We start from the raw sequence: 24,971 nt of genomic DNA on the forward strand, positions 1-24,971 counted from the left end.
TAGAATGGTTATATGGTGGTTGTAGGCTGTTGAGTCCGGAGCTGAGTCTTGGAGTTGTATTTTAACGGTTCAAAACTACTTGAGAGGTGATTCTTCCTCACTGTACTTATGGGTCGAAGGCACAAATGTCAACCCTGTTAGATTGTTATCCTGGTTTCTCTTATGCTTGCTATGATAGTAATCTGTTAGATCGATATCCTGGTAGATATGATGATGCTATACTTATTGATCTGTATGATCTATGCTTTCCTGTTAATTGATTATGTGTTTATAAGTTATGTATATGTCGACATGTGTGTTGTATGGTCGGGTTGAGGTGGTCATGTTTTGTGCTGAAGGCCAACAGACCCAGGGTGGTCCGGATAGACAGAAGGCCTTGCGAGGCGGTCCGGTAAGGCTGAAGGCCCGACGAGCTGTCCGGATAGGGTGTAGGCCCTGTGAGGCGGACCAGTCATGCCGAAGGCTCGGGAGCGGTCCAGATAGGCTGTAGACCCAGTGAGGCGGACCAATCAGGATGAAGGCTCATGTATGCATGATGCGTTTGTTGTATGTGTAGTGGTATTTTGGGGAAACTCACTAAGCTTTGGGCTTACAGTTGTTGGATTATGTTTCAGGTACCTCCGAGGCTCGCGGGAAGGCGAAGGCGTGATCGTGCACCTCCTCATGTTTTGTTTCATGATGTTGGGATTTCTCTTATATAAATCTTATTTTGAAAATAGTTTGTAAACGATGATGATTTTGGAATGTTTTAAAAGTTTAAATTTTTCATGAATTTTTATGAGTGTTACAAATTGGTATCAGAACCTTGGGTGGAGTGAATTGGAAGAACACTCGTGTGAATCCAGTCTCAAACTAAGGAAAAGATTTTTAAAATGATTTTCAAATGGTTTTCAAAATACTAAAGGAGGATGTGATGTGTACGATCAGCCGGAGGCAGTAAGTAGACCCTTAAATACCACGTTATTACTTGATACTATGATATGTTAGAACAGCATGCTAGTGATAGGCTAGGGATCTTCTGGGATTGCATGATAGAATTACTTGATTATATGATGCCAGATAGCCTAGGATCTTTGTTTATGAAATTGACATCATTACTGTAGTTGCTTAGTGTATGCATCATGGTTTTATATAACTAAGATCTTATAGCCTGAGAATGTTTGGTTTGGCCTTATTTCCTGTTCTTATTTGATGAAGGGCTTAGGGTAGGATCAGATATTCGAATGTCTATAGGGTCCAGTGTTATGTATCCCTAGCATACACGAGTGTTGCAGGGTTGGTGGAAGTTACATGGTTGAGTTGTGTGAGGTCATCCGGCTAGTCGTGAGATGTTTAGTTTCCTCTACGAGTGAGGACTGCACATTCGTTTATGCTTATGAGTATTTTTAGGGTGTTGTAATGATCCTCGAGACAAACATGGGTAGGTGTGGAAGGTAGTATGGGCCCGTACTACTAAAAGCACAGGACCCGTATGCGTAGAAAGGAAGTCACAACCCCTAGGGCTTCGTTGGGAGTTGGTTCCCCATTATGTATGTGGATTATCTGATATCTTCTTGGTGTATTTTCAGTATGGTGGTTACGAGACGATTCGAGACCGGATCCTGGTCGGGACCGGGGCTGGTAGTGAGGATGGGCCAGCATTGACCGAGGAACGTGTCAGGGAGATCAACCGTGAGGAGGTCGTTGCTATGTCCGTGGTCAGATTCCGGAGATGTTCGGGTCTTTGAAGACCGCGATGATGGAGTTCTTTGATGATCGCTACGCAGCCATTGGTGAGATGGCTGCTGTTGCAGCCTCCGCAGCCGTGGCGGCTGCAGGTACTGGGTCAGGTCGGGATTTTCAGTATCGGGACTTCGATAATACGAAGTCCCCGACTTTCAATGGAGTTCAGGACCCGATTGTGGCCATTAGGTGGCTATCTGATGTGGAGGGGTGTTTCTTCACGTGTTCATGTCCTGCTGACCAGAAGGTCAGGTGTGCTCTGAACCTCCTGGGGTCCGGAGCGAAGGATTAGTGGAGACTTGTTACGGGATCGTAGTCAGATGAGTAGAGGGTTGAGGTATCATGGGATCAGTTAAGGGAGATGTTTCACACTCGCTATATTCCTCGGGTCGAGCAGGAGAGGTTGGCTCAAGAGTTTTTAGACCTGAGGCAGGGATTGGAGTCGGTGACGGAGATCACCCGGATGTTAACTGAGAGGGCGATGTTTTGCTCTAAGTTTGCTTCAGAGCAGGCTCAGATGATTCGTTATCTGAGCATGCTCAAGATGGACATCAGACAATTTGTTTCTACTCAGCGGTGTGATACTTTGTTGGAGTTACAGGAGGCCGCCACGCGGCGTGAAATGGAGATTGAGTTTCAGTTGAGGGAGCAGAGGCAGGCCCCAGTGTCGTCGCAGCCGGTGCCGAAGTGGTTCAAGGCCGCCGATTCTAGGTCTGGAGGTCAGCATGGCCGCACTTGTGGGGAGTGCGGGAAGGTTCATGTGGGATCATGTCGAGCTAGTAGTGGGTGCCACAAATGTGGCAAGGAGGGGTATTATTTGAGGGATTGTCGCCAAGCCGGCGCAGGCCTCCGCGACAGATACATTGAGGATAACTGACGGGAGTCAGGGCAGGGCGGAGCCCCAAGGACTCGGGGTCGCGCTTTCCAGCTTACTGCCGAGGAGGCCAGGACAGCACCAGACGTTGTGACTGGTATGTTTCTATCTCTTATCTTTTGATTATGATTGTTTTATGCTTATATGTTTGTACCTATGTTAGGTACGTTCTTAGTGAACTCCTTGCCTGCTTTAGTGTTATTTGACTCAGGTGCGAGTCAATCTTTTGTTTCTCGGTCTTTCATTAAGGAGTTTTCTTTGCCCATGGGGGAGTTGGAGTGTCCGTTGTAAGTTTCTATCGCCAACTAACACGGGGTTTCTGCTTCTTCGTTTTATCAGGGTTGTATTCTAGAGATCTTCGGGGTGCCCTATCTGATCGATTTGATTCAGATTCCTATGGGAGACGTCTGCGTTATAGTGGGTATGGATTGGCAGAGCCGTTTCGATGCTATGATCAACTGTGAGGGCCAGTGTGTGGTAGTTCGAACCAGGCTGGGCTCTGAGTTTTGTTCGGTAGCCAGGACTCGACAGTATATTCAGCACGGGTGTGCGGGTTATTTGGCTTATGTGGTGGATGCTGTTGGATTAGTGTCTAAGTCCATAACTATAATTGGTATGCACTTGACCCGACTCGGCATAGTCCATTTGGGTTGCATGGCATCGGAACATTTGGATAGACCGTTTGTCAGGAGAGGACATTTGTGACATATTAATATATTATAAGTTCTAATATATTAATATGAAATCATGCTATTTAATTAGTATTGATCAAGAATTAATTTGGACTTAATTTAGTGATCAAAAAGAGACTAATTAAATATATGGGGATTGATTGTGTAAATCATTCATTCTTATATATGTGGGCTTATGATCCATGATTCCTTATGTTGGGTTTAACCCATGTGGTGACCCATGGATACTCCATGGAGGTTAAAACCCATGGAGCATAAGGAATGGGTAAAGTCATGAGTTACATGGTGTAACCCTAATAGCCACACTATATAAGAACCCCTTTAGTTCAAGAAATTGGCACTAGTGACACATATTTGAGGGCTAGCCGATTTGAGCATGAATGTCTTCTTCTCATGGTTATTCCATATGTTGGTGATGTTGTGTGAACCATTTGAGGTGTCACACTTGGGGCACTAGGCTCTCGAGCTTCATGGAGTCAAGCTACATCAACAAGGTATGTATTTCTATCTAGTTTATTACCCAAGTATTAATGTTTTGTATGCTAGTTAGGGTAATACCTTGGAATATTCATATTTGCATGTATAATAGAGAAAACATAGATCCAAGGTATTTAGGGTTGCATGTACACTTAGGAGTGTTAGAATGCTCAAAACCCAACAGATGCGTGGGTTAGGGATCAGGTTTTAGTTTTCGATGTTCCAGGCGTCAGAGAGTTCGCTGATGTATTCCCAGAGTGCCTCCTGAGAGGCAGTTCGAGTTCCGGATTGACCTTGTGCCAGATGCGGCCCCTATTGCCAAGGCGTCGTACCGATTGGCACCGCCTGAGATGCAGGAGTTGTCATCTCAGTTGTAGGAGCTGCTAGGCAAGCATTTCATCGTCCGAGCAGTTCTCCTTGGGGAGCGCCAATTCTTTTTGTCAAGAATAAGGATGGTTCGCACCGGATGTGCATCGATTATAGGGAGCTGAACAAGTTAACGATGAAGAACCGTTATCCCCTTCCTCAGATTAATGATCTTTTTGATCAGTTGCACGGAGCATCTTGGTTCTCCAAGATTGACTTGAGGTCTGGGTACCATCGGGTCAGTGTGAGGGAGGAGAACGTGGAGAAGACCGTGTTCCGGACTCGTTATGGGCATTACGAGTTCGTGGTGATGCCATTCGGGCTCACCAATGCGCTTGCGATATTCATGGATTTGATGAATTGGGTATGCAGGCCGATGCTCGATCGCTCAATTATTGTGTTCATTGATGATATCTTGGTGTATTCCAAGACCATAGAGCAGCATGAGGAGCATTTTCGCGAGCTTATGGAGGTTTTGAGGAGAGAATGGCTTTATGCTAAGTTCTCGAAGTGTGATTTTTGGTTGCGAGAGGTTCAGTTCCTTGGACACCTCGTTAACCAAGATGGGATTTTGGTCGATCCGGCCAAAATCGAGGCGGTGATGCAGTGGGAGGTTCCGAAATCTCCCTCGGATATCAGGAGTTTTCTGGGTATGGCAGGGTACTACCGAAAATTTATTCAGGACTTCTCCAAGATTGTCGTACCCCTCACTCGTCTGACGAGGAAGGGATTGGATTTTCGGTTGGGCCCTGGGCTGCAATCAGCATTTGAGACCCTTTGGCAGAGACTTTTCGAGGCCCCAGTATTGACCCTTCCGGAGGGAGTTGAGGATTTTGTGGTTTTCTATGATGCGTCCATCACCGGCTTGAGAGCAGTCCTCATGCAGAGAGGGCGAGTGATAGCTTATGCGTCGCGGCAACTGAAGCCACATGAGACGAGATATCCCACACATGATCTTGAGTTGGGATCGATGGTTTTTGCTCTCAAGATTTGGAGGCATTACCTTTATGGGGTCTGTTGTACCATCTACATGGATCACAAGAGCTTGAAGCATATTATGGATCAGCCGAACCTGAACATGAGGCAGCGCATGTGGCTGGACGTGGTAAGATTACCAGATTTGTGCCAGACAGGCGTGGTTTGTTGACCCGTTGTGGTCGGGTATGGGTTCCTGTGTCTGGTGGCGCTAGACAGATTGTATTAGAGGAGGCTCATAAGTCTCGTTTTTCTATTCATCCGAGGGCCAACAAAATGTATCGGGATCTGAGATTGAGTTATTGGTGGCTATGCATGAAGAGAGAGATCGCTTGGTATGTTGAGAGGTGCTTGACCTGCAGGATGGTCAAGACCGAGCACCAGAGGCCGCATGGCAAGCTGTAGCCTCTGGAGGTTCCCATGTGGAAATGGGAACATATTTCGATGGATTTTATCACCATGTTTCCAAAGACGGCAAAGGGTTTTGATGCTATTTGGGTCGTCGTAGATCGATTGACCAAGAATGCCCATTTTCTGGCAATCCGGGAGAGCTCGTTGGCCGAGAAGTTGGTCGATGTATATATTTGCACGATTGTTGCTCATCATGGGGTTCCAGTCTCTATTGTTTCAGACTGTGATGTTCGGTTCACCTCCCGTTTCTGGCAGAAGCTCCATGAGGAACTGGGGCACGAGGTTGCATTTCAACACAATTTCTCATCTGCAGACCGACAGCCAGAGCTAGCGGACTATCCAGACTCTTAAGGACATGTTGCGAGCATGCATTATCGATTTTGGTGGGAGTTGGGACTCCTACCTACCTCTTGCTGAGTTCTCCTACAACAACAATTTCCACTCCAGTATTGGTGCTCCGCCTTTTGAGCTGTTGTATGGGCGGAATTATCGTACCCCAGCCTGTTAGGGTGAGGTTGGTCACAGGGTCGTGGGACAGACCGAGGTGGTTCTACAGACTACAGAGATGATTCAGCAGATCAGGCAGCGATTGCAGACTGCTCAGAGTTGGCAGAAGAGTTACGCCGACCGGCGCCGATCTAAGTTGGAGTTCCAGGTTGGTGACATGGTGTTACTGAAGGTCTCACCTTGGAAAGGTGTGATCCGCTTCAGGAAGAGGGGAAAGTTGGGCCCTCGATATATTGGACCATTCCGGATTATTTACAGGGTTGTCAAGGTTGCATATAGATTGGATCTTCCGGAGAAACTCAGTCAGATTCATAGCACTTTCCATGTTTTGCAGTTACGGAAGTGCATGCTGGACGAGGATGCAGTAGATTCATTGGATGACATTCAAATTGATGAGCGCCTGAATTATGTTGAGAAGCATGTGGCGATTCTGGAAAGGAAGGTAAAGAATCTGCGAAGCAAGGAGATACCTTTGGTAAAGGTACAGTGGCAACATTGGAAAGGATCCGAGTGGACCTGGGAGCTGGAGGCTGTGATGCGGGAGCATTATCCGGATTTGTTCACTGCGGCAGGCTTCGAGGACAAAGCCTATTTCAATTACGGGAGAGTTCTAACATCTCGATTCCTAGGTATGAGATTTATGGATTAAAAGGTAATTTTCCTTTTTGAACTCGTAGAGTAGAAGGCCTCAACTCGACGTGTTGGAAGCTTCCCAACTCGACGAGTTGTTGAGAAAAACTCGACGAGTTGGTGGCTGATTATGAAACCATAATTTTTAGGATGTTGCACCATATTTAAAGGCCTTATGGACTTTGCATGGCCTCCTTATCCGCCCTCTCTGTCCAGGAAACCCTAGTTTGTGATTTTTCTCTCATTGTGTGTGTGTGAGCTTGAGGAGTGTTTCTTGGTGTTCTTTTGGAAGGAGTTTGAAGTTTGAAGAAGCTTGATTGAGAGGAAAGCTGTAGATCCAGGATCTTCTCTGCTGTTGCAACCATTTTGAGGTATAGAGTCAAAACCTTGACCACTTATTGCTTAGATCTCCTCCTTGGAAGTTTATTGTCATTTTGGGTCCATTTTGGAGTCATTCTTGGGTTTGATCATTTCTGGAAGTTGCCACTTCAGATCTGGGCACTTTGTGGCCTCTTTGGGCTTAAAGTCTCAAGCTTTGCATAGATCTAGGCTTCCTTCATGTTCTAAGTCCTTTGTTAAGTAATTTTTAGTAGTTTAGACTCTTGGTGTCATCCATGGATGTAAAGTTAGCAACTTTACGTGGTTTTCCAGATATTGGGTACCAGATCTACATTCTTGGGCGTTAGAAGGGTTGAAAAGGGGCTGAATGAGTTAAGCTGGTAAAACTCGACTAGTTGTTCTGACAACTCGACGAGTTGGATCGGGGTTTTCCTACTTTCTGGAAAACTATAGGAACTCGACGAGTCGTCCGGAGGACTTGGCGAGTTGTCTCGAACTTTTCCCGTTTTCCTAAGTAGTGAGGAAACTCGACGAGTCGGCATGTGCACTCGACGAGTTGGGTCATCATAGACTGTTGACCTTGACTGTTGACTTGACTTTGGTCATGGATTGACCATGTTTGACTTTGAGGTCATTTTGGGTATTTGGAGGTTTTGATAGAATGGTTATATGGTGGTTGTAGGCTGTTGACTCCGGAGCTGAGTCTTTGAGTTGGATTTTACCGGTTCAGCACTACTTAAGAGGTGAGTCTTCCTTACTGTACTTATGGGTCGAAGGCACCAATGTCGGCCCTGTTTGATTGTTATCGTGGTTTCTCGTATGCTTGCTGCGATAGTAATCTGTTAGATCGATATTCTGTTAGATAAGATGATGCTATACTTATTGATCTGTATGATCTGCGCTTCCTTGTTAATTGATTATGTGTTTATAATTTATGTATATGTCGACACGTGTGTTGTGTGGTCGGGTTGAGGCGGTCCTGCTTTGTGCTGAAGACCAACAGACCTAGGGTGGTCCGGATAGACTGAAGGCCCTGCGAGGCGGCCCAGTCAGGCCGAAGGCTCGGTGAGCGATCCGGATAAGCTGTAGGCCCTATGAGGCGGTCCAGTCATGCCGAAGGCTCGGGAGCGGTCCAGATAGGTTGTAGGCCCTGCGAAGCGGACCAGTCAGGCTGAAGGCTCATTTATGCATGCTGCGTTTGTTGTATGCGTAATGGTATTTTGGGGAAACTCACTAAGCTTTGGGCTTACAGTTGTTGGATTATGTTTCAGGTACCTCCGAGGATTGCGGGAAGGTGAAGGCGTGATCGTGCACGTCCTCATGTTTTGTTTCACGATTTTGGGATTTCTCTGATATGAATCTTATTTTGAAAACAGTTTGTAAACGATGATGATTTTGGAATGTTTTAAAAGTTTAAATTTTTCACGAATTTTTATGAGTGTTACAGGAAAAGGTTTCGAAATTATGGCTGTGAACTCACTTGTGATTCATGAAACCGTTGACGTAAGTTAGAATTCGGGAGTCCGGAACTCGAGAGGCGCTTCGAGAGTTGGTGGCACAGAAATCGAGAGAGAGTGTGGTGTGTGTTGAGGTGTGAGAAAGGATTAGCCTGAGCTTGCTATCTATAGGAAGTTTTTGGGGTGCGCGTCATGCAATGCGCGTGATCCACCAGAAGTTGACACGTGTCCGTTTCTCATGGTGCCATGTCATCTGTATCTTGACAAATCGGGGTGTCAGAATGCACGTCGCGCGCTGCGTACGGGTGCACGCGAGTTTATTTTATAACTTTGAAAATTCGTAATTCTCACGTACAAACTCCATTTTCAACTGCTCTTATGTATCCTTGTAGGTCTCGACATACTCTACAACTTTCCTTTTGGTCGTTTTGGCTAGTTTTGACTTTCGTTTTTAGACTAGTTTTTATTACCGTTACGATTTTATAAAAATCATAACTCTCTCACACGGTTTCTGTTTTAGGCGTTCTTCGTTTCAAAATTTTTACTTTGAGTAGTACTACAATTGTCCTTTTTGTGAATTTTTTCAAAAGTCAACCATTCCTCTTGTAGTTTTCGTCGTAGTAAATTCTTAGGTACGGTTGATAATTTGTTTACTACAATAGTCATATCACACCGTACCAAGTCAGATCTTTGCGAAATTTATATTTTTGGGCTTCCGGTTACCCGTACGCTCTAAAAATGTTAACATGCTTGTAAAGTGACACGACTTTTCATGCACCTATTTTTGAGCCTAATAATTGAATTAATTAAGGATGGAGAATCGAATATATATATATATATATATATATATATATATATATATATATATCGGGTGGTTACAAGATTGTCCTTATTATATTTTTGTGTTTTATTGTTAACTACTACCAGTGGGAAATGACTTATTTTTTCGGGTTGTCACGTCCTCCCCTTGTTGAAGTAAAATTCATTTCTGAAATTTAACTTATAGTATCTATTACGGAGGTACTTATTGGGAGGATCTTAGTGGATTTATAATTTTTGGTTTTTGTCCTTACAGAAGTTTTTTTCACGTTTGTTTTTGCAATGTGATTTCGAATTTGCTTTGGGTTCTATTTTGAGAGCTATGGGTGCTGATAATGATAAAATTTCTCCTTCGAAATTTTAATCTGGTGTGTGTTTGCTGACTAGTTAGATGTTGCTTCTTAACCTTGTTTCTTGATTGAGAGATGTTTTATTTTACACCAATAGGAAACCTAAAACTCCTTTATATTAATTGTGCTAAGGTCTCTGTAACGCCCCGTTCTAAGAGTAATTATTCATGGATCCCCGAGATCAAGAGTAAGGGAGTTTCGGTCTTTTATGGGAAATGGGTTTTATTCGAGAAGGTTTCGGGTCGGGGTGTGTTGCTAGAAGCGTAGGGCTTCTCGCCATCTTTTCGTGGATATCAAGTTCGTCGGAAACGGGCTTAGAATAAAGGAGTTATGACACTTTGAAAATAGTGTCAATAATGGTCCCTAAAGGAAATATTTGGCAAAGGGGTCCTAGGCATGCATGGAGTGCATGCGTGTAATTGGCTGGGTACGCCCAGCGTAAGTTGGATGTACGCCCAGCGTAATGGAGTAAATGAACGCGGGAGTCCCTCGACGTACGCCCAGCGTACTGGATGTACGCCCAGCGTACGCCTATCATCCAGAAACCCTAATATTTCGGGTGTGGAGGCTATTTAAACAACTTTAAGAGCTCATAACCCTCCCTTACCCTAGCCTCCTTTGTTTAGAGCCGTTTTCCCCAAACCCTAGCCAACTTCTTGAGTGTGTGAACTTTTGAAGTGAATTTGGAGTGTTTTGAGAAGAAGGTGTTGCATCTAGTGAGTAGAGGAAGAAGGCCAACGTGTAGATCTGAAGTTTTCTGGTGGTTCAAGAGCTCCTAAAGGTATAAAGTTTCTTGCTTGACATCTATTTTGTGTAGATCTAAGTGTGGTGAAGTTTTGACACCATTCTTGTCCCAAAAACCCCCATTGTGATGCATGATGCGAGTTGGTTGAGATTAGCTGTCCTTTCAGACCTTAGGAGAGGTCTTGAGTGAGAAAAATGAGGTCCCAAAGGCTTTGATTGTCTCATGTGTGATGTAGGTGGGTCTTAATGGATTAAGACCTTGAGTTAAGAGCTTTATGGACGTCCCAAGTAATAAAGTTTGAGACTTTATGAATCCTAGGCATGTTTGGTCGATGGATCTGAAGTTTGGGCTTAAGTGCTTAAGCCATTAAGCACATGGAAGGATTTTTGGTGCAGACGTGCGTACGCCCCACGTACCAGAGGAGTACGCCCAGCGTACGCCCTCTGTTGGGTTTTCAATTTTGAGCCTTGAGTAATTGGGTTGTTTATGGGCTAGCTGGGCTTGGGCCGTTACTGAATAGTATGGATGGAGTAAATTGGACCCAATAATTATTATGGACCTTGGATCTAGGCCCATTTGGTGAGGTGGGCCCAATTTAGTAAATTGGGCCAATATTGGGCTTTGCATGAGGATTTGGTTTTGGGTCTTGGCCCAATAAGAGGATAATGGACTTCACGAGTGTTGTGGGCCCTTGGCCAAGAAAGTCATGTTGGATTCTAACTTGGTGATTATCATGTGATATTTGGGAGTCCCGGTGAGTCATCGGTCAGAGATTTGCAGGATTTCGGCAGTTGCAAGGTGAGTTATCCTCACTATATCGACAGGGTCTACGGCACCAAGGCCGGCCCTTTATCGGATGGAAATCCGGGTATTGTTGTTATGTTATTGTTTTGCTAGATCTGCATCCTGGTATTTAGGATGGTGTTATGTTAGTGACCTGGTTAAGGTCGGTACCCGGGATATAGGGTAATGCTATGCTAGTGACCGGTTAGGTCGGAATCCTGGTTAGGATGTTGATATGCTATGTGATCTGTTAGATTGTTTGTCTGGTTGAGGATTGTTATGTGATTAATTGTTGTATGTGCACATGTTTGTTTGACGGGGGTTGGGCTGAGGCGGGTCCTGCTTTGTGCTGTAGGCCAACATACCCAGGGCGGACCGGATATTCCGAAGGCCCAGCGAGCGGTCCGGATAGGCTGAAGGCCCCAAGAGGGCGGACTAGACGTGCCGAGGCTCGGGGAGTGGACCAGGGCGACTGAAGGCCCGGTGCGGGCGGACCAGTCATAGTGTAGACTCAGAGAGTGGACCAGGTGGATTGTAGGCCCGGTGCGGGCGGACCAATCACACTGTAGACTCGACGTACATGGCTAGACTCGGAGGGTGGACCAGGTGGACTGAAGGCCCGGTGCGGGCGGACCAGTCACACAGTAGACCCGATGTGCATGGTTGTTCTATTTATGATATGTTATGAGTATGATATGTGTGGTTGGTATTTTGGGGGTAACTCACTAAGCTTTCGGGCTTACAGTTTCAGTGTATTGTTTCAGGTACTTCAGGAGATCGTGGCAAGGCGAAGGCATGATCGTACCGCTCCTCATGTTTTATGATTTATATGATATGATTCTGGGGGATACTCTGATGTTTAAACTATTTTGAAAACGAGTTGTATGAACGTAATGGTTTTTGAATGATGTAAAATGTTTTAATTTGGCTCAAATTTTATGGGTGTTACAGGTTGGTATCAGAGCCTTAGTTTGAGTGAATTGGAGGAACATTCGTGTGAATCCAGTCTCAAATCAAGGAGGGATTTTCAAAATGGTTTTCAAAAGGTTTTCGAAATAAGTAAAGGAGGATGTGGAGGGTACGATCAGCCAGAGCCAGTAAGTAGACCCCAAAATACCATACAAGTTATTTGATTATGTGACATGTTAGAACAGCATGCTAGTACTAGGCTAGGGATCTTCAGGAATTGCATGATAGAATTGCCTGATTACGTGATGCCTATTAGCCTAGGATTTTCCTTATTTGAGATATGCACCTTTTCCTCTAGGAGTGAGGATTGAGCGGGTGTGTGTATATGGTTAGAGTGTTGTGGTGATACTTGAGACAAATATGGGTAGGTGTGGAAGGTAGTATGGGCCCGTACTACTGAAAGCACATGACCCATACGCGTATCAAGGAAGTCACAACTCTCTAGGGTATCGGTTATGAGATAGTCCCTGGGTGAATATGTGATGTGTCTAAGGGTCTCGTTGGTGTATTGCAGTATGGCGATTACGCGGCGTTTCGGGGCAGGATCCGGTTCGGGATCAGGATCGGGAGAGGGTGGTCAGGATGAGTCAGTACCACCCGAGGTCATTGGTCAGATGAGTATGGACGAGTTGGATGCCAGGATTCGTGAGATCCTGCATGATGAGGTTGCTGCTATGTTCCGGGCCGAGTTGCCGGAAATGTTTGGGTCGATCAAGACTGCCATGGTTGAGTACTTTGATGAGCGCTATGCAGCTCTTGCGGAGGCGGCTGCCGCGGCAGCTACATCGGTTGTAGCAGTGGCAGGGGGAGGAACCGGTCGAGGTTTTCAATATCGGGACTTCGATAATACGAAGCCCCCTACTTTCGATGGAGTTCAGGATCCGATCGTTGCTATGAGGTGGTTGTCAGACGTGGAGGGATGTTTCTTCACGTGTTCATGCCCTGCAGATCAGAGGGTGAGGTGTGCTCTGAACCTTTTGAGGCTCGGAGCGAAGGATTGGTGGAGGTTGACTACATGATCTTATTCTGACGCGCAGCGGGCGGCGGTTACGTGGGATCAGTTCCGGGAGATGTTCAGTACCCGTTATGTTCCACAGGTTGAGAGAGAGAGGTTGGCTCAGGAGTTCCTGGAGCTGAAGCAGGATTCAGAGTCGGTGACGGAGATCACCAGGATGTTTACTGAGAGGGCGATGTTTTGCCCAGAGTTTGCTTCAGAGCAGGCTCAGATGTCCCGATATCTGAGTATGCTCAAGAGAGACATCAGGCAGTTTGTGTCCACGCAAAGGTGTGATACCTTGTTAGAGCTGTAGGAGGCTGCCAGGCGGCGTGAGTTGGAGATTGAGTTGCAGTTGCGAGAACAGAGGCAGGCCCCGGTGCAGTCGCAGCCGGCGCCGAAAAGGTCCAAAACCGTTGACTTCAGGATTGGGGGTCAGAGCAACCACACTTATGAGAAGTGTGGGAAGGGTCATACCAGATTTTGTAGGTCCGGTGATGCATGCCGCAAGTGCGGGAGAGAGGGGCATTATGCGAGGGATTGCCGTCAGTCAGTCCCGGTGCAGGATATGAGGATTTGTTATCATTGCCATCAGGTTGGACACTTGAGGGCCAACTGCCCACAGTTTGCTGCAGGATCGGTGCAGGCTCCAGCACCGGCCACTTTGAGGATTACTGGCAGGGGTCAGGGTGGAGCGGAGCCTCCAAGGGCTCAGGGTCGCGATTTTTAGCTTACAGCAGAGGAGGTCAGGGCAGAGCCAGATGCAGCTGCGGGTATGTTTCCATTGTGATATCTTGTTATCTTGTTGATTGTGTAGTATGGTAAATCTGTCTGCCTTGTTCCGTATGTTTCATAGTATGATTGAGGATCTTAGTAGTTAGGAGTGGTAGTTAGTGTTCAGGAGGATTCTTGGTCGAAAGATAAGGTATATGATCTCGTTGCTTGGAATAGCGACTGCGTTGCGAGGAGTGTTCAGTTGAGATTCGAACTTCCTTGGAGTTCAGGTGTGCGATGGCAGAAGGGTTATACGGTGAAGGTTACTCACTCCCGAGGGAGTCAGTTCATGGATAAGAGGGAATATATGGAGTAAGGGAGATTGAGCCATGCCGGTTTTGGGAACGGTGGTTAGTAGTCGATGCACTAAGTGGGGGAGAATTGGAAAATTCTCCGGTGGAACAACATGCATCCAGGGATGGTTAGCTGTTGGATTTCAGCGTTGTGTTAGCCGAGAATGTGGAGATAGACACGTGGGGCAGGGAACAGACCATGGTTCTCAGAAAAAGTGATTGTTGAGAGGCCTGGGATCAGGTCGGGGTAAAAGATTCATAGAACGGATGTGGAGTTCGGAACCCCTAGAGGGCTAGAACAGACTGCATGGGAAGGATTCCCGGAAGGAATGGTTCAGGGTGATGTGCGACGACATTTGAGCGGTCCGGATAGACTGAAGGCCGGGAGGCGTACCAGTCAGGCCGAAGGTTCGGGGGAACGGTCCAGACAGACTGAAGGCCCAGGAGGGCGGTCCAGACATGCTGAAGGTTCTGAGAGTGGTCCAGATAGGCTGAAGGCCTGGGAAGGCGGTCCAGTCATGCTAAAGACTTTGTATGTGTTCATGGATCGATAGAAGGAGAATGAGTGAATAAGTCACCATGCAATAGTAATCGATATGGTCTGGCCCCAGGTATTGATCATGATGATGGAGTCGGCCGGAGGTTCAGGGAACGGTCCAGACATGCTGAAGGCCCAGGAGGGCGGTCCAGACATGCTGAAGGTTCTGAGAGTGGTCCAGATAGGCTGAAGGCCTGGAAGGGCGGTCCAGTCATGCTGAAGACTCTGTATGTGTTAGTAGATCGGTAGAGTGGAGTTTAGCTCAGTGGCACTTATAAGTGTGGTTATGGTTGTGGAGTAGACTTCCTGGAAAGGAAAGGTATGTAACTCCGGAAGGAGTGTGGGTCCTCTGAAAGGGAGGCAGTGGAGTAAATGGATGATCGAAAGTGCTTCAGCTATTGGTAGTAAGCACTAGGATTATACCAGATATATGGAAGCACATACGGGTTGGATGCCCGTTGAGGTTGTGGCAATGTTGGATGATGCGCAGGCATGTTTTCGGTCTCCTTGGAAGAGGAGGAGGATAGTGGTTCCAGATCGGGGAATGGGACAGAGGAAGGTGATTCAGCAGGATAACAGACTCGGGAGCAGTCTGGACCGGTGCTGAGGACTGCATAAGGATATTACAGTCGGAGGTCAAGGACCTAGAGATCGCGATAGGGAAGTGTGAGTGGGTTATACTCAAGTGTTGCGAACCGGAGAGTTCGAGGGGGGACGCAAGGACAAGGTCCTTGGTTCCGAGTATGGTTTTGGGTTAGAGTTATGTATGTAGAGGTATTCCAATCTGGGGTATTCCATCATGAGGATGACCGGACCCTATGATTGATTGGACCTGATGTGTTTGGTATTCCAACCCGAGGGTCGATTGGGCCAAACATGGGTAGGGATACGAGGGTATTCCATCCTAGGGATGAGCGGACCCGTCGTAGGCATGCCTGGTATTCCAGCCGGAGGCTGATTGGGCCAGCTGTGAGTATTGGTTTTGGTAAGGGTATTGATGTATGTACGTTTGGGTAGCCAGAGTTGACAATTGGCGATTTCGGGGGCGAAATCATATTTAAGTGGGGGAGAATTGCAACGCCCCGTTCTAAGAGTAATTATTCATGGATCCCCGAGATCAAGAGTAAGGGCGTTTCGGTCTTTTATGGGCAAGGGGTTTTATTCGAGAAGGTTTCGGGTCGGGGTGTGTTGCTAGAAGCGTAAGGCTTCTCGCCACCTTTTTGTGGATATAAAGTTCGTCGGAAACGGGCTTAGAATAAAGGAGTTATGACACTTTGAAGATAGTGTCAATAATGGTCCGTAAAGGAAATATTTGGCAAAGGGGTCCTAGGCATGCATGGAGTGCATGTGTGTAATTGGCTAGGTACGCCCAGCGTAAGTTGGATGTACGCCCAGCGTAATGGAGTAAATGAACGCGGGAGTCCCTCGACGTACGCCCAACGTACTGGATGTACGCCCAGCGTACGCCTATCATCCAGAAACCCTAATATTTCGGGTGTGGAGGCTATTTAAACAACTTTAAGAGCTCATAACCCTCCCTTACCCTAGCCTCCACTGTTTAGAGCCGTTTTCCCCAAACCCTAGCCAACTTCTTGAGTGTGTGAACTTTTGAAGTGAATTTGGAGTGTTTTGAGAAGAAGGTGTTGCATCTAGTGAGTAGAGGAAGAAGGCCAGCGTGTAGATCTGAAGTTTTCTGGTGGTTCAAGAGCTCCTAAAGGTATAAAGTTTCTTACTTGACATCTATTTTGTGTAGATCTAAGTGTGGTGAAGTTTTGACACCATTCTTGTCCCAAAAACCCCCATTGTGATGCATGATGTGAGTTGGTTGAGATTAGCTGTCCTTTCAGACCTTAGGAGAGGTCTTGAGTGAGAAAAATGAGGTCCCAAAGGCTTTGATTGTCTCATGTGTGATGTAGGTGGGTCTTAATGGATTAAGACCTTGAGTTAAGACCTTTATGGACGTCCCAAGTAATAAAGTTTGAGACTTTATGAATCCTAGGCATGTTTGGTCGATGGATCTGAAGTTTGGGCTTAAGTGCTTAAGCCATTAAGCACATGGAAGTATTTTTGGTGCAGACGTGCGTACGCCCCGCGTACCAGAGGAGTACGCCCAGAGTACGCCCTCTGTTGGGTTTTCAATTTTGGGCCTTGAGTAATTGGGCTGTTTATGGGCTAGCTGGGCTTGGGCCGTGACTGAATAGTATGGATGGAGTAAATTGGACCCAATAATTATTATGGACCTTGGATCTAGGCCCATTTGGTGAGGTGGGCCCAATTTAGTAAATTGGGCCAATATTGGGCTTTGCATGAGGATTTGGTTTTGGGTCTTGGCCCAATAAGAGGATAATGGACTTAACGAGTGTTGTGGGCCCTTGGCCTAGAAAGTCATGTTGGATTCTAACTTGGTGATTATCATGTGATAGTTGGGAGTCCCGGTGAGTCAGCGGTCAGAGATTTGCAGGATTTCGGCAGTTGCAAGGTGAGTTATCCTCACTATATCGACAGGGTCTACGGCACCAAGGCCGGCCCTTTATCAGATGGAAATCCGGGTATTGTTGTTATGTTATTGTTTTGCTAGATCTGCATCCTGGTATTTAGGATGGTGTTATGTTAGTGACCTGGTTAAGGTCGGTACCCGGGATATAGGGTAATGCTATGCTAGTGACCGGTTAGGTCGGAATCCTGGTTAGGATGTTGATATGCTATGTGATCTGTTAGAATGTTTTTCTGGTTGAGGATTGTTATGTGATTAATTGTTATATGTGCACATGTTTGTTTGACGGGGGTTGGGTTGAAGCGGGTCCTGCTTTGTGCTGTAGGCCAACATACCCAGGGCAGACCGGATATTCCGAAGGCCCAGCGAGCGGTCCGGATAGGCTGAAGGCCCCAAGAGGGCGGACCAGACGTGCCGAGGCTCGGGGAGTGGACCAGGCCGACTGAAGGCCTGGTGCGGGCGGACCAGTCATACTGTAGACTCAGAGAGTGGACCAGGTGGATTGTAGGCCCGGTGTGGGCGGACCAATCACACTGTAGACTCGACGTACATGGCTAGACTCGGAGGGTGGACCAGGTGGACTGAAGGCCCGGTGCGGGCGGACCAGTCACACAGTAGACCCGATGTGCATGGCTGTTCTATTTATGATATGTTATGAGTATGATATGTGTGATTGGTATTTTGGGGGTAACTCACTAAGCTTTCGGGCTTACAGTTTCAGTGTATTGTTTCAGGTACTTCAGGAGATCGTGGCAAGGAGAAGGCATGATCGTACCGCTCCTCATGTTTTATGATTTATATGATATGATTCTGAGGGATACTCTGATGTTTAAACTATTTTGAAAACGAGTTGTATGAACGTAATGGTTTTTGAATGATGTAAAATGTTTTAATTTGGCTCAAATTTTATGGGTGTTACAGTCTCATTGGACCTCTACCATTTTATTCCGCGATCCGATTGCTTTTACTTTGGGGGTGTTTAATTCGAGTCGCGGGCGGGTGTAAAAATCCAAATCTTTGAATCATCACTAGTTCCTTGTCTTTTGTCAAGTGTCAAACATTTTATATTAGATACGTTGGGCTTTTTGATAGGTTACCTTAACTTATTTCATTTACCTTCGCTTTTATAAAGTTGGTTGGGGATCTTTTTTTTACAAGACAATGGAAAGGTTTTGGAAAGAAATGGTTATTTCGTAGATTTAGTTATTCTAGCGGTTTGTCGCGAATTTCATAGTTTGCGTTGTTTTGAAATGATTAATCAAAACACTTCTTTACTAAGTCTATGCGCATTTCTCTTGAGGTGGTTTGGATTTTTACACTCGAAGTAGTTGCTCTTGGTTTGCCTCGTGTGAGTCGGATTTCTATGTCTTCTAGTTGTGTGGCCCTACATGCCATAGCCTTTATAGCTAAGTCTCCTAGCACTTTCGTATGATGGTATGGGTGCGGATTTGTGAAGTGGGACTTTCTCTTAAGGATCACAATGTGGCTTGCCCTAATTGGCACGATCTGTTATAATAGGCAATGGCCTTTCTTCCCTAGTAAGTGTTGAGTTGAGTCTTTGGAGTTTTATTTTTTGTGTATTCCTGAAATTCTTGATTTCCTGAATTTTACCATTCCTGGGTAGATGGTGTTTATACTTATACTAGATTTGACGTACATTAAGAAATTTGTTCTTCTTCTCGTAAGGTAACGAGGTTCTTGTCCTATTTCTGGAATTGTTCCTTTGGGGTAGAGTTTTACTATCATCATTCTATTCATACTCTCTAATGGATGGAGTATGACGCATCTATTCCTAAGGTTTTGACATTAGCGTTCTACTAGTTGAGTGATACACTATAGGTGGCGACATTAACCCAACTATTCTTAGCACAATTGTGGGTTTGTAGGATTGTGTCTATTCCTTTTACCCAGTAGCCTAGGTTAACTGATTCCTCATCTCTGTAGCAAAATCATGGCTTGCTGCTCATGAACTCCTGGTAGATGCTTCTTTGTTAGTTATCCTTATGCTAGAGGTATCTTCCTTTGTTGTTGACTCCGAAATTTCTTATGATGCTCATGACTTGTTTTCTTCTTGTTGCCTTGTTGGTGGTGAGGTTTTACTAGATTCGGCCTTCGTGTTATTGACCAAGGATGGTATGTATGTTGTTACTTCTTGTAATTCTTTCGTAGGTTTCTTTCTTTAGCCAAGTATTCTAATGGCTGATTTATTCTTATTTTCTTGACGGTTTGTGGTTTACCGACGCTAATCTAATTTCTTAGCAACCCGTCTTCTTATCATTTTCTAGGTAGGTTTGTTGACCCAAGTCGTTTTCATTATATCGTTGATTGTTTATTGTTGTGTTTAAATTTTATTCCAGATTATAACTTTTTGATGCATCTAAAGCTCATTTAATTTAAATAGTGGGTATTCTAGGTAAATCATCTAGGGTTTTTAGGTTGAAAGGGGCTATGTAAAATAGTGTAGGGTTTAAAATGTAATTTTTGAATTTCTGGGAATGCACGCCGCACGTGCGAGTGCGCCGTGCACACTAGGGCAGGCATATAAAATGCACGGTGGTCCCCCTTGTTGACATGTACTTCCGTTTTTCCTTCCACTTTTCACGATTTACGTGCCCCACACGAGACTTGCACGCTGTGCTTTCTGGGTTTTGTCGTTTTCTTCCTTCCGATTCTTCTTCTTCCCAAGTACACGTGTCTAAAGTTTATTTGCTCTTTATTGATAATGGATCTTAATTACCTGTTTTTAGGTTTTTGGGGATTTTGGGATTTTTCTAATTCTTGGTTGGGAAAATGAAATTAAATGGTTATATTGTTAGTATATTAATCGATTAACATGTTTCTAAAGTCAGACTTCTCCAAAAATCTGACAAATAGCTTTCAATTTCGAGTTTTTCTGGGTTTGGATGAAAAGTTAGGGTTTTGTCTGAATCCAGCTTTTTGATGTGTTTTAAACCAAATTGGCGCCATGTTTTGGGATCTCTCTCTCTCTCTCTCTCTCATGGACCCAACACCATTCATCGACTTACAAACAATCTAATCAACCACAAGATAATGTTGTTTAGTGTTATGTATAACCCTGGATGACAAAGAATCCCACGCCAAGAGAAATCTCATTTAATTCCATTAAACCATATGGTAAATCAATTGCAGTATGTGCCAATACATCCTTTTGGGGTGCCTATATTACAATCAAACCTCTTAGCTTGGCAAAATCTCAATCCAATCAAACCCATGAACCGAATCGGGTCAAACCACCCATACGAAAGGCTGGTTACATTTGCATAATTCAGTTGCTACTTTTCATCCATGGTTGCAAAGCTTCCTACATGTTTAAATTACATATTTGGATGATTGTTTATCTAGCCATGAAATGCAACCATTATCTTCACTTCTTCAAGAAAGCTATTGGAAGGCGTTTGGGATGTTTTCTTGTAACGGGTATCTACAAAAATCCTTCTAGCCATGAAACGCAACTGATTTATATTTTTCTCAATGATTAGTTTATAATGATGCCTTAAAACTGGCTGATTCACGACCCATTAACGAAATCATTACAAATATAAAAACTAAGAAAATTTCTAATAATCCATACAATCCACCATCTATTTACTTTGTATTAAAGATTTCTTCACCTCATTGTTTTCACTCTTGGATTTCAATTTTTCAATATTGACACAATATATATATATATATATATATATATATATATATATATATATATATATATATATATATATATATATATATAAATGTTGACCTAATTATCAATTCCTTCACCAGAATTCTTGCGTGTATCCGCATTATTTCTTGATTCGTGTTTTCTTTTGCCACGTGAAGTGCGTTTTGATCTTGGCGTCCGAGTTTTTGTTGGGCGCTTTTCACTTACGTTGTTCTCTATGGTGGTGGTGGTCATCACCTTTTCGGTGGTCAATGAAATCTCATCAGGCCATGGAGTTCGCTTAGCTGGCACTGTCATCTCTAATGGAGGATCAATGTTCCATCTGCATCATATATAAAATGAATCATACTCGGTGTTTGAATTTAATATTATTGTGAAATTTTATAAAAGTGAATGTTTGTTGCTATCGTATGTATGGAATCAAGTTTACAAGGTCAAAAATCAAGAATTGAGGGGAGTCAAAGTCAAGGAGGGTCAAAATCAAAGAGGTCAAACCCAGTCAACACAGGTCAACAAAGGTCAAGGCAAAGAGTTGAATTTAATTCATAAATCACAACCACCATTCCCCTACAAAGGTAAAGTGATAAGAGTGTGATAAAAAGTAATTGATAAGCTAGAAGACAAATCTAAAATGACAGAAAAGGACATTTATGTATTTATATATAATTAAAAACTAATGTTATATTGTATGGAACGGTTTTAAAATAAATTGCATATTTAATCATATTAAAAATTAACGTTAAGTAGTATTATAATGGTTTGTTAACAACTTGCAAAATTACAAGTGTTACAAAAAGGCGAAAAATTGTAATCGATTTAATTAAATATTAAGAATCTGATTTGGATTGCAACATGAAGTTTTAACATTCAAATTTTAATATTTGATAAAAGAATATATCTTTGATCATTTGATTGTTTTAATGATCAAGTAATTGATTTCATAGGGATTACAACAAAAATATGATTATCAAAATCTGAAACAAAATTATGTATTTGCCTTTTTATTACATCAACTTCATGACACATACCTCCTATTCTCACAAAAATGTCTTTTTAGTTATTTTATCTGTAAAAGTTTTAAAATAATTAGAATTTATTATAATAACTTAATTCTCATATAATGTATTTTGAGTCAGAAACAAAATAAATTACCCTACCCTCAAGAACAATTGCTTGATTACGAGTAGAATTTGGTACTCTAACTAAATGCCGCTTTATCTTTTCTATTCTCTAAGGGTATATTTGGAAATCTTGTAAAAAAGTCACATGAGCTTATCAATAAGCTATCTCAAATAGCTTTTCAAAAAGCTAGCTTATAAGCTACTTTAGGTTGTGTTTGGCACGACACAACTAACTACTAAGCTAGCTTATAAGCTACTTTAGGTTATGTTTGGAAAGCCAAAAAATAGCTTATAACCTAGCTTTTTAAAAAGCTACTTAGACTAGCTTTTCAGAAGCTTTTTTTAAATATTCAAAAATATACCCTTAATTAGTTATAGAAAACATATTATCCTAAATGTCATTTTATATATTTCAGCTAGCTTATCAGCTAATTTTTACCAAACGTTATTTTTTATCAGCTAGCTTATAAGCTCACAACTAGCTTTTCGCCTTTTCGGCTAACAACTAACTTTTCAGCTAATAGTTAGCTTTTCAATTGTTATGCCAAACATAGAGAAAAGCTCCTTTCTTGGTTGTTTTAGTGATAAACACTTCTATTTACCCTAAAAAAACTAGTTTCGCTCTTCCAACCCCTTATTTCTCAAAATCTATTGATTTTGGCCCTAAAACTTTACAACATCAAAATCATAATCAAATTTCTCACACACTAAACCTTAACTATTTGGAATTTCAAGTTGCAATAATCAAATTCACAACATATCATTTCTTTTAGAACATTTAAATTAAAAGTAGAAGAGTAGAAGACTAACCCAGTAGGGAATTTGCTATCTGCACGCGCCTCAGCCCTCAGCCACCACATCATCACCTTCTTCCCACAACCACCAAGCGGTTCCACCATTGAAGAATCATTAACCAAAGAAAGAGGACTCTCAATATCATCATCATCATCTCCATCAACCATATCCAAATCCTTAATCCAATCTGGCCTAAATTCACCTTCTTTCCATACCAATCTTGAGTTCATCACAAATCCACACCACTCCATCTTCCTAGGCAACACAATTGCCATATCACCAATGTAATTAGCACTTTTTCCTTTGTATACACCAGAATCAAATGTATGCCACCCAATTAACCGATCAGATGAATTACAAGCAGGACCTTGAACTGGCATCAATGGTGATTTGACTGATTTCTGTTCATCTTTTTCGTTTAGAGGGTTCTGAATCTCAAATGGGTCTTCATCGGAATGCCCTGAATGAGCTAGAATCCCAATTGAAAGAGCTCCAATCCATTCGACTTTTTGGATCTCATCAAAGAGTTCCAAGCTATGCATGTTACTATCATCAGCAAACATTACAATTCCATCTAGCTTTTCTTCTCTCACGACTCTAAATCATGGAAAACGAGTCTACTTATAATGAAATTCATTAGAAATTGAAGCGGATTGATTGGGTTTGTTGAGTTTAATTACCTTAATGCTCGCAATCGCATCTGGGATTCCATCTTGTGTCGAGCCTCCCAAAAAATGGGCATTTTCTTCGGGAATCCGATGTGTTTGACTTGAAGTTTTGATTTGGCTAACAACGACGAGGTTTCGTTGGTGGCGCCACCGGCTTCCACCACGATCCAGACCACATCGTAGGGCAAGTTCATCAATGTGTGCATTAATCCGGTTAAATGTAGAGCTTGAAAAGTTCGGACATAGGTCGGAGTGATGGCAATTAGAGTTTTAGGGTTTTTGATCCCGTATTGAACCTTCTGTTCTCTCTGAACTGCTTCAATTAATTTATGAGCTTTCATGACTTCCACCGGGTCAGGGTGTGGCCATGGTCGGATTCGGATCCCATGCCGGCCGACCACCACTCTGCTACTAGTTGCAACAGCAGAGGTAGTATTAGCCACCGGCGGTGAGAGGGACCGGAGGGAAGTGGTAAACGACAGAGTTTCGGCTATATCGGTGGCGGTTCCGAATGACGTTGGTGTTGAGGTGTAGAGATTGTTAATGGAAGAAGTTGAGAAGAGGAGAAAGAAGACGAGACGAGAGAATCTAAATCCAAGAACGAGGCTAATCAGACAGCATAAACAATGAAGGATCAACCAAAAGATACCCGCCGGCGATTTAACGGTTCCGCCTCCATCTACAGACGAATCTAACGGCGATGAGCCTCTGAAACTGTTGCTCCGCCCCCGATTTGCATAGCTCTGCTGCAACGCTAGCAGCTTCATATTTTGCCCAAATCAATTTTTACTCCACAGAAGTTTATATCTGAGATGGGTTTCGATTTTTGAAGTATGTACACTTGAATTTGATGGTTAATGATATGTACACTTGAATTTGATGGTTGATGAAGGAGAGAAAAAGAGAGAGATGAGTGGTTGAGGAGTAGAAGAGATGATGGCGGTGGGTTGAACTAACTTGAAAGTGAGCTGTTAAAATCAAGAAGAATGCTTTGAATCTACGGATCAATCTGATTGGGAATTTGAAATTTGTAAATTCAATGGAATTAATTGGGAAAGGGGGAGAGAGACGCCATTGTTGGGGTCAGTTTCGTTGTAGATGAACAGGGTATTGGTATTTTACTTCTTTCGGACATGATGATGATGAGCATTGAGCAACTTCTTCTTCTTAAGACGAAGACCCTATTTTATTTGGTTTTTTTTCTCTAATAATAATTGATCATAACATACCCTCTAAATTACACGAATCGTGGTTATATCAATTTTTATTTTTAAAAATTATTTCGGATTATTATTTAATTTTCAGGTTTATTCTTGGTTTTTATTTTTATTTTATTCTTTTATTGATAAAAATATAATATATTGCCCTAAACAAGTATTCTAATAATCTATCTATTCTCTTTCAAGAATTTCCTAACGACCCTGTAGATCTCATCATCGGAAACCACCGTCCATTGTTGTTGACTACCACTGCCCATTGTCGATTACCACCAGAAACTC

At 43.5% G+C, this 24,971-nt stretch overlaps 1 protein-coding gene across 1 annotated transcript; it reads right to left on the minus strand.

Moving 5' to 3' along the window:
- Positions 1-20,683: 20,683 nt before the first annotated feature.
- Positions 20,684-24,679, minus strand: LOC145109163 (putative beta-1,4-xylosyltransferase IRX14H). The gene is made up of 3 exons (XM_079046262.1): positions 23,485-24,679; positions 22,820-23,401; positions 20,684-21,210 (listed from the first exon to the last, which is right to left on the minus strand). The coding sequence occupies exons 1-3, from the start codon at positions 24,237-24,239 to the stop codon at positions 20,967-20,969; spliced, it is 1,581 nt and encodes a 526-aa protein (XP_078902388.1). The 5' UTR covers positions 24,240-24,679; the 3' UTR covers positions 20,684-20,966.
- Positions 24,680-24,971: the final 292 nt, after the last annotated feature.

This window comes from Lactuca virosa, chromosome 4, assembly GCF_052849685.1.
Source record: "Lactuca virosa cultivar CGN04683 chromosome 4, Lactuca_virosa_CGN04683_v6, whole genome shotgun sequence".
Taxonomy (NCBI): domain Eukaryota; kingdom Viridiplantae; phylum Streptophyta; class Magnoliopsida; order Asterales; family Asteraceae; genus Lactuca; species Lactuca virosa.